The 10,655-nt window shown below is 38.0% G+C and overlaps 1 protein-coding gene across 3 annotated transcripts; it reads left to right on the top strand.

The window, feature by feature from the left end:
- Positions 1–1,277: 1,277 nt before the first annotated feature.
- On the top strand, positions 1,278–10,159 carry LOC107781292 (uncharacterized). Of its 3 annotated transcripts, none has more exons than XM_016601994.2 (3): positions 1,278–4,366; positions 4,482–4,562; positions 9,727–10,159. In XM_016601994.2, the coding sequence occupies exon 1, from the start codon at positions 1,600–1,602 to the stop codon at positions 4,300–4,302; it is 2,703 nt and encodes a 900-aa protein (XP_016457480.1). In that variant the 5' UTR covers positions 1,278–1,599; the 3' UTR covers positions 4,303–4,366; positions 4,482–4,562; positions 9,727–10,159. The 3 variants fall into 3 exon arrangements, with proteins under 3 accessions (XP_016457480.1, XP_016457468.1, XP_016457474.1); XM_016601982.2 differs by having other exon boundaries at positions 4,479–4,562; XM_016601988.2 differs by having other exon boundaries at positions 4,434–4,562.
- The last annotated feature ends 496 nt before the right edge of the window (positions 10,160–10,655 follow it).

The following is a 10,655-nucleotide window of genomic DNA, read 5'->3' as shown; positions in this document are numbered from 1 at the left end:
GACTATGTCATATACTTTTTTTAGGCCAATGGATACCATATGCAAGTCCTTTTTTCTCTCCCTATACTGCTCCACTAATCTCCTCACAAGGTGAATGGCTTCTGTAGTTGACCATCCCGACATAAATCCGCACTGATTCTCAAAAATGGATATACTTCTCCTCACCCTCCTCACCACTATCCTCTCCCAAACTTTCATAGTGTGACTCAACAACTTGATACCCCTGTAGTTGTTGTTGTTCTGGATATCACTTTTGTTTTTGTACAATGAGATCATAAAACTCTACCGCCAATCTTCGGGCCCTGTAGTGACTCAACAACTTGATACCCCCTGTAGTTGTTGTTGTTATAGATATCACTTTTGTTTTTGTACAATGAGATCATGAAACTCTACCGCCAATTCCGAAAGCAAACCAGTAAGACACTCCAAGCCTAACCGACTCGCTTCCTTCCAAAATTCCACCGTGATCTCGTCAGGCACAATCGCCTTACCCCTGTTTATCTTTTGCATTGCCCCTCAAACTCCCCGCTCTTAATACGCCTACAAAATCCAAAATCTCTCCGACTCTTTGAATTCTCTAACTCACCTAGCACGATGTTCCTGTCTCATTCCAATTCAAGAGTTTATGGAAGTAGTTCTGCCATCTATGCCTCATACACGCCTCTTCCACCAGTACCTTACCATCTTCGTATTTGATGCACCTCACTTGGTCCAAGTACTGAGCCTTCCTCTCGCTAATCTTGGCTAACCCGTACAACTTCCTATCACCTCCTTTGCCCCCAAGATCCTCATATAATCGTTCAAATGCTGCTGTCTTAGTCGCTATGACTACTAATTTTGCCTCTTTCCTTGCCTTTTTATAATACTCAAATTTAAGCTCAAAAGCAAATATGGACACACAAATAAGATGAAATATGAATACTAGTACCTCTAATTCGTGAAGATTGTTGCTTTATTAGTAGATAATTTAGTAAAGAAAAACAAAGAACAGAAATTATTCGGTGATTATTTGATTTGCTTCCTTTAGTGTTAAAAAGATTATGTTATTGCCTATGTTGCATTGATAAACACGATATTAGTGGAATTAGAGCAACAATATCTCTAATTTGCTCAATCACAACTATTAAAGCAATAGTGTCTCTTATTTGCTCGATAAATTAAATTATAACTTGACATGATTAATATTCTTTAATAATGTCCGTACCGTGTGAATTTTATACTAATTTTTAATAAGAGATATCGAATTGAAGTTTCAAAGACAATATTGGATGAAAAAAGAAGAAGAAAAGAAATAGTAACACTAGGTCCATCTTGCTCAGACGATTTTTGAAACCCAAGAATAACCCTAAAAATCTTTTTAGGGACTCCATTTAAGGAGCTAGCATTTGGGGCCAGTTTGGCTATTCAAATTTGATGCCATTAGCCTACGCAGCCCCCCGTTTATTCTCTCTTCTCTTTCACCATCTCTGTTGTGGTCTTCTCATGACCACGTTCACCTATGACTCAACCCAACAACAACACTCCTCCATTTTCTAACCCATCTTACAACATTTCCATGAACTCTTCTCACTGTTATTATCCTCAGTTTCACCGCTCGAAATGTTAAAGTCCCTTAAACCCAGGCGTTTCTCTCATCTGGGCCGTCTTCAATTTTCTTCAATACCCGAAATTGATGAACAATTTGTTTCCCTACATACAATACCGGAAAAAAGGAATTTTTCTTTCGTTGTTTCAAAGGTTTCTGAAATTTTGTCTAATCCGCGAATGCAATGGAAGACAAGCAGAGAGCTTGAATCCTTGAGCTCCAAATTAAGACCCCGCCACGTGGCAAAACTCGTTGAGATCCATGAAAATACTGAAGTAGCTTTGCAGTTTTTTTATTGGGTTTCTAAGAGGCATTTTTACAAACACGATATGAGCTGTTATGTTTCGATGTTAAATAGGCTTGTTTTTGATAAGAAATTTGCTCCTGCTGATCATGTGAGGATTTTAATGATCAAAGCTTGTAGGAATGAGGAGGAAATGAAATGGGTTATTGACTATTTAAGTGAACTTAGCAGAAAAGGTCTTGGGTTCAGTTTGTATAGCTTTAATACTTTGTTGATTCAGTTGGGTAAGTTTGACTTGGTTGAGGCAGCTAAGAGTGCTTATCAAGAAATCATGAGTAATGGAATCGAGCCGAGTTTATTGACTTTTAATACTATGATAAACATATTGTGCAAGAAAGGGAGAGTCCAGGAGGCCATGTTGATAATGGGTCATATTTATCAGCGCGAACTGAGTCCTGATGTATTTACATATACATCTTTGATTCTTGGGCATTGTAGGAACAAGGATTTGGATGCAGCGTTTATGGTGTTTGATAGGATGGTTCAGGACGGAATAGATCCGAATGCAGCAAGTTATACTACTCTTATAAATGGACTCTGCACGGTGGAGAGAGTTGATGAGGCTTTGGGTATGCTTGAGGAGATGATTGAGAAAGGCATTGAACCCACTGTGTATACATACACAGTTCCAGTTAGTTCCTTGTGTGCAGTTGGACGGGAGAAGGAGGCTGTTGATCTTGTAGTGAGCATGAGAAAGAGGGGATGTGAACCGAATGTCCAGACATATACAGCTCTAATTAGCGGGCTGTCTCAATCTGGCCACCTTGAAGTGGCGATTGGATTGTACCACAACATGATTAGAAAAGGTTTGCTCCCAACTATGATTACATTCAATGTATTGATAAATGAATTATGTGGAGCAAGAAAAGTTGGTAATGCTTTTAGAATTTTCCGTTGGATGGAAGCACATGGATACGTACCCAACACTATAACTTGCAATGCACTTATCCATGGATTATGCTTGATTGGGAATATTGAAAGGGCAATGGTTCTACTCACTGAAATGCTAAAGGTGGGTCCGGCTCCTACAGTGATTACTTATAATACCCTCATTAGTGGCTACCTTCAACGGGGCTTTCTCAACAATGCTGTGAGACTGCTGGATTTGATGAAGAATAATGGATGTAAACCTGATGAATGGACTTATGCAGAACTTGTTTCTGGTTTCTGCAAGAGGGGCAAGCTTGACTCGGCTTCTGCTCTCTTCCAGGAAATGATAAAGCATGGTTTAAGTCCAAACCAGGTCAACTATACAGCTTTAATTGATGGTCTTTCCAAGGAAGGGAAAGTGGACGATGCACTCGCATTACTTAAAAGGATGGAAGAGAGTGGTTGCAGTCCAGGCATTGAAACATACAATGCTATTATAAATGGTTTGTCCAAACAAAATAGGCTTTTGGAAGCAGAGAGACTTTGTAATAAGATTGCAGAAAGTGGACTGCTCCCAAATGTCATCACCTACTCAACTTTGATTGACGGGCTTTGTAGGAATGGGGGGACTCATCTTGCATTTAAGATTTTCCATGATATGCAAAGAAGAAATTGCACGTCTAACCTGTACACTTACAGTTCGCTTATCCATGGTTTATGTCTTGAAGGCCAGGCTGATAAGGCAGAGAGCTTACTCAGAGAAATGGAGAAAAAAGGATTAGCTCCTGATTATGTGACATATACTTCACTAATTGATGGTTTTGTAGCATTGGGTAGACTAGATCATGCATTTTTACTTCTTCGCCAGATGGTTGATAAGGGCTGTGAACCAAATTATAGAACCTATGGTGTCTTGTTGAAAGGATTGCAACAGGAGTGTCAGTTGATTTCAGGGGAGGTCGCCATCCAGCATGAAACAGTGTATAGTAGCACAGCTAGCAAGAAGGGTGTTAGTTTTGAACTGTTATGTACTCTCTTAGATAGAATGTCTGAAATTGGTTGTGAGCCAAATGCAGGCACATACTGTACTTTAGTTCTTGGCCTTTCTAGAGAAGGTAAAACTGCTGAGGCAGACCAGTTGATAAAACATATGAGAGAGAAAGGCTTCAGTCCCACTAGTGCAGTAAATTGCTCTCTTATAGTTTCTTACTGCAAGAATCTGAAAATGGACGCCGCTATGGAAATATTTGATTCATTGATTCTACAAGGTTTTCGGCCTCCTTTGTCAATTTATCAATCACTCATTTGTGCTCTCTGTAAAAAAAGCCGACTAAAAGAAGTTGAAGTGTTATTTGAAAACATGCTTGGGAAACAGTGGAACAGTGATGAGATTGTTTGGACCATTCTGATTGATGGTTTACTGAAGGAGAGAGAATCTGAATTGTGCATGAAGCTTCTTCATGTCATGGAGTCCAAGAGCTGCACTATTAGTTTCCAGACATATGTTATCTTGGCAAGAGAATTGTCTAAACTAGATGGTTAAATGATGCAAGTCAAATGAATTTTTTGAGGTGCAATTGATCTGCAGCTCCACGAATCAGAAATAAGTAAGTTTATTTTTCATCTAACAATATAGCCTCTCATGTATGGTTGCTTCAACTACTTTCTCTGTAGCTTGTTTGAAGAGGAAGCTAAGCAGGAAAAAACCTTCTGTTTCAGAAGCTGCTCTGCAAATGCGAGTAAGCTGAGTTCTGGCTGAGCTTCATGTTGAAGGAGCTGACCTTTGCAGGTCAAATGCAGAAGGTGCGTGAGATTGCCTTTTAAAACTTTGTTTTCTCTTGCCTAAGTTTGCTTATTATAGTAAAATTAAAATAAACAAAGTGGCTTTTGGGGAATAGTTGAAGCAGTACAATATGACCAGGAGGTCACGGGTTCGAGTCGTGGAAACAACCTCTTGCAGAAATGCAGGGTAAGGCTGCGTACAATAGACCCTTGCGGTCCGGCCCTTCCCTGGACCCCGTGCATAGCGGGAGCTTAGTGCATCGGGCTGCCCTTTTTTTTTTTTATAGGTGAAGCAGTACCATATATTGGTTCTTTCTTTTGAAGTCATCAATCTAATTGTTGACATTTTTAAGTATCTAGATTAATATACACTTTCTTGCCATTTGTGATTATGCAACATTTATACGTCAGTTCCAGCATAATAATCAGTTATAATAGCTATGTTGAGTTCCGGGTTTTTTTTTTGTAAATTTTCAAAAACAATCTCTCTATTCTGTTGTGATTGATTATACATGCTTGCTTGAGCTGAGGGTCTATTGGAAACAACCTCTCTGCCTGCACAAGTTAGGGGTAAGGCTGCATACACACCTAAGTTGCTCGGACACGGCAATTTGGGTGCCGTAGCCGTGTCGACACGACACTGACACGGGTAAGGGTGTGGGATCTGTGTCGGATCCGGTCAAACAAGATCGAGTGCGTTGACCAAACAGAGAAGGAAAAGGTTTTGTACTGGAAAAAAAAATAGAGACATGGAAAAGGTTTTGTTGGGGAAGAAGACTCACAGAAGGAAAGAAGAAGAGGTGAGTGCAGAGAAGAGCGGATGAAGAAGAAGACTTAGAGACAAATTAGGATATGCTTTTTGACCATTAAAAAGTGATATGCTTTTTGACCATTTTTTACTTTCTTGCTGTCATCCACGTTTACTGTAGCATATATAAGTGTACAAACCTTTTTGTCTCGGGCGCACCACTGTCCTAACTTTTTATATTTGATTTACTCTTATTTATACATTTCAATTGACTGTAAATTGGCCTTTTTGTCTCGGGCCCATCACTGTCCTAACTTTTAATATTTGATTTACTCTTAATTATACATTTCAATTGACCGTAAAAGGACAAGTTTTTCTTGATCCCAAAAAACTATACGTGGAGATTGCTTTGAAATCTTTAAGCTTTTGATTCTTTTGACTATCTAAAATAAGAAAACAGTAGCAAAAACACGAATAAAGAAGAAATTCACATTAACAAGTTATAGGTAAGTACTCCACATAATTTAGAGATATATTTATTTTTATTTTTGAATTATTTTTAGTCGGATCCCCGCACCCGTGTCGGTTCTAGGATCCGTATCCCCGAATCTTAAAATTTCCATCTTAAAGGATCCGACCTCTAGATCCGCACCTGTGTCGGACACCCGTACCCGTGTCAGAGCAACTTAAATACACATTACCCTTCCCAGATCCTACTTGTCGGATTATATTGGGTATGTGGTTGCTTCAATTTTGGGACTTCTGACATCATTTGCTTGCCAAATAATCTATGCAGACATTTGTATGAATAGTCGGTGCATGTTCATTAAGAATAATTCTCTTTCTAAAATAGGAAGAAAGATTTAATGCAGTTTATCAAAATGAGATGAACATTCAACACCAAGCAGTGAAAGATTCGAATATTACAAATAGTGAAGAATCTTCAGTTAGTGAAATGGAAGGAGCGTGTATGAATTGATGGTACATTGTAGTAGAATAGTAATTAAGTTCATTCCTTATCCACAAAACAAAAGCTCCTTCCTTAGTTCCTTATGCTTTCAGAATCTCTGAGACTTAGTCATCAAGCGTTCTGCCATCAGAGAAGATAGTTCATTTAGGATTAATAGCCTTAAAGATTATCAAAGTTACCCTGACAACAAACAGCAGCAGCAGTCTGCTATTCATGTATCCGAACATAGTAGTATTTTCATATTAACCTCTTGATACAAATAATCAGAATAGGCAGTTGTCTTTTGCAATCTTTGCATCGGGGTTCACTTTTCGCCCATTGATGGTTGATCACAATCTCACATAAACAGTGAAAAGGAAAAAGGTATATAAAGTTGCTCTGCCACCCCCACCATATTCGTGCTTCTTAATGAAGTTTAAGTGAAGCATGATATAAGAATAAGATAATCAGCCTTTTTCATGGTCAATATAATGGAAAAAACTGAAGAAGAAACTTCGTCTCCCTTGATCTATAAAACCCTTTATATTTGGTGTGTCTCATACTTTCGCTCAAAGTTTAAGAGTAGCGGTGAATCTCTAAAGGTCTCACTCCCTTTTATTCTAAGAATCAGCTTGTTTAGTATTGAACTAATCATTTCGAAGGAAAGCGGCTATTTTATGAGGAAGGAAGTTTCAGTTTCCATGATTATTCTCTCGTTTCTAGATTGAATGTTAAATCTCAGCAATTACGCCCCTAGTGACTCCTGGAGGTAGTGGAGGAAAATGTGTCAAGCAGTACTTTCTTTTTATAAGGTAAGATATAACAGAACAAATGTGTCAAGCAGTATAAGGCTCCTTTTTTTTGTGTGTGAAATGGAGCAGTATAAAGCTTTCTTGTTCAGTATCAAATCAATTTCACTGCAGATTACATAGAAGTTGAATGCTCTCGAATGTTTAGTTGCAAGTATTTCAAATCACGATGAGATAGGCTGGCTGAATTAGGAATTTAGGATAACTACATTTATACTAGACAGCTCCATAAAGCTCCTTCAAAATGTAGTCGCCAACACCTGAATTTAACTTTTTATTGCTGTATGAGAATCTTCAAAGATACCAAGTTTTTCTTGTGTATGTGAACCCTAATCCACATGATTATCATCCGGGAGAGTGGTTCAACTGAGCTGCTTTTTCAGAGAAATCAAGATTCCCATTTATCAATCTGGGGCTGTGAGGCAGTCTAAACTGTGGTGAACCTTCGCTAGATTGAAGTCTGGAGAGTTCATTTTGGACATCTGATTGTGTGGACAACCTTAGATGATAAGGACTGCTAGATCAATATTCGGCTTTTTCACTGAGGTCAGAGGTCCTGGAAGTGAGAAGGACAGAGCAAAGGATTTTCACAGTTAAGTCTCTCTCTCTCACAGGTTACTGAGAGACTTTCTGTAGTCCTTAGTATAGCACCAAGGGTGCAAATAAAACTTTAAGGACTCGTTTGGTGCGAGGGGTCCGGGATAATTAATCCCGGGATCAAATTTGAGATGAGTTTATCCCACGTTTGATTGGGATAAAATCGCGGTATAACTAATCCCGGGATTGTAATGTTATTTTCATCTCTATGGGAGGGTGAGATAACTAATCCCGGGATAATTTATCCTGGGATGACTTATTTCCCAACCAAACGACCCCTAAGTCTTTGTTTGGTTGGCAGCTAGGGGGGCCATCTTTGCTACCGAAAATCTGAGGAAGAGAAAGATCACTCATCAGTTGGTGTTATATGTGTAAGAGGTAAGGGAAAGATGTGATCCACTTATTGTTGCACTGACAGTTTCTACAGCCGTCGATACAATTCGGAACCTGTTTGATATGAAATAAGTAATATTGGCAACTGTTAAAGCCTTGTTTTTAAGTCGAGCAGTTAGCAGGAAGAGAAAGGAAAGGCTGAGTTACCCGGAACTTATGCTGGTGAGAGGTAACAGATACCTGATAGAATAATCGAGGTGTCCACAAATTGACCCCGACACCACTGTCATTCAAAAAAAAAAAGAGAGAAGGAAAGAGCTTGGACTCCACAATTTGTAGCCTGTTTGGTATTGACTAGGTAATGACAGCAACTGAAGGGCGTGTTCATTAGTTGGGCAACTAGTAGGAAGAGAATGAAAAGAGCTTAGGGAAGTTGCTTATTTAACACTCATGACATTTGGAGAGAAAGGAATCTGACTTTTGAAGAGATTGGAAGTTCATTATTTATAGCAGAGGGTCACTGCTCTTATTTTGTGAAAAAATGGAGTACCGGATCCCATTTATTGTAGGTGATCGGATACTCCTCATAGGAAGTCTTATTTTCTCCAGATACCAACCTTTTTTATACCACTTTTATATGGGGGTTTCACGTTTACTTAAATAGAAACTTGATTTATCTAGAATTTTTGGATCTCCACAAGAAAATTAGCTTTAGTTAACAAAATTATGTCCTTTTCTCTATTAATTAGCCTAGAAAGATTATGGTTCACTCATTATAATAACAATACTATCGTATTGACAACAACTACAGTAGTAACAGGAAGGAATAATCATCAACCTACTTATATTATCCATGAATTGACTTAATCATCAACCTACTTATATTATCCATGAATTGACTTGAGAACTCAAAATGAAGAACTTCTAATTTAGTGCAAAGGAGCCGTAGTGGTAAAACGAGGAGAAGAGGAGGGAAGCATAAGAATTTTTAATCTGAATAGCAGGAAAAAAACTTGCACATGGAACAAAATAATGAAGCCTTTCGTCTCTTTGTCTATGAAGTGTTTTGCTCTACTGTATCTTGTTGTTTTTCATTTCCATTTCTCTCCTGGTCCTTCAAAGGCCCTCTTGCTTTGCTTTCCTTATAGTCATGAATGCTGATGAGAAGAAATTGATATTTTTGGTAGTTGGGAATGTAAAGGGAAAGGAGATGTAAGTCTCGCTTTTGGGAATGATTAACTTCCATTGTACATAGTCTTGCCTGTATATCTATTTCTGTATATGTTTCCCCCCTATTAGAATGGAACCTAGCGTGGAGATTAAGGAAAGCCAGTATTAATACTACTAGGTAACTTTTGCTTATCAAAAGAATAAAATAAAAATACGACTAGGTAACTTAGACATCTAGGGGACCTCTTGACTTTTCTTAAAGGTGCCACAGTTCTTACTTCACTGATCCAAAAACTTGGGGCGATGCTTATGGAAATAGGAAAAAGAAAAAAGAGACGTGAAGGCAAAAATTTAAAATAAATGGAGAACATCTGAATGAGCTTTTCAATTTGCACATTCTATTTGTATCTTTGAGGGCTAGGCTAGGACTCTTTATATCCTCATCCTTCTTTGCGTTGATGTAAAACTTGATATATATGTAAATAGAAGATCAACAACTCTTCTCCGTGGCCTGATATCTTTTGGTGTCGGGATGGAAATTAATCAGGGTTTAACTTTGTTCTTTGTGTTCTATTGCAGGATCCATTCTGATAGCTGTCAACTCTCACTTGCTTATGGCATTTTACATGTCCAGCAAAGTAGGAATCAAACCTCAAGCATTGACTAGAGCAGCCATATTGATTCTTTAACACATAAACCTCGGTCCAAAGGTTCATTCTTTTATCTCTTCTCCTCTAATACAAGATTTTTGTAAATAATAAGAGTGCAGTCCCATTTTTTTGAATTAACATGGAGGTATAACAGAGCAGTTTGATGTACATAATCCTGCTTAGCTTCAGAAATCTTTGACAACTGATGAACATTTACTTTGTGTCGTTGTATTTATGATTTCGAGTTGAGCAGGATGCTGTTTGTACTTGTATTTGTTTTAGACATAGTTACAGGTAATAAGATATGCACACACAAAAGTTTTTTGTGTTTTATTGGTTATGCTATATTTGTTTATTTTTGCTAATTTGTGGTGTCTGGATTTACTTGCGTGCACCTTGAGTATTATCTCACGTCGGGTTACATTCAATATGTTTATTCAACACTTATCAGATGCCAAATATTTGAGATGATATGATGAATACAACTTGTGTGACATAATAAGGTTCTGATGGATATTAAAAAAAACTAAACAAAGTGAAATCCAAAAAAGAAAAAAAGAAAAAAAAGGGAAGAAGTTTCTGTAATTTTGTTGACCTACGTGGAAATAGTACCCAACAGAATGCGTCGCTAAAAGAGGTCCAAAAATCATGCATGCCAAATCTTGTCTTATATTACGAATATATAATGTCGCTACTGAATGAGCTTTTTATGAATTTTATTCTTTAGTATTTGGAGCCATCTCAACTTTTAGTGCCATATCACTTATTCATTTTACTTAATACTATGGCTGTCGGACGGAACGGGACAAAATTAACGGGACGGGATGGGACAAAATTAACGGGACGGGACGACATTTA

The sequence above is a fragment of the Nicotiana tabacum genome, chromosome 2 (genome assembly GCF_000715075.1).
Source record: "Nicotiana tabacum cultivar K326 chromosome 2, ASM71507v2, whole genome shotgun sequence".
Taxonomy (NCBI): Eukaryota; Viridiplantae; Streptophyta; class Magnoliopsida; order Solanales; family Solanaceae; genus Nicotiana; species Nicotiana tabacum.
This window is presented reverse-complemented; position numbering and strand designations above follow the sequence as displayed.

Excerpts from the sequence above, each read along its gene's own strand:
- LOC107781292 (XM_016601994.2), top strand. The coding sequence starts at position 1,600 with ATGTTAAAGTCCCTTAAACCCAGGCGTTTCTCTCATCTGGGCCGTCTT.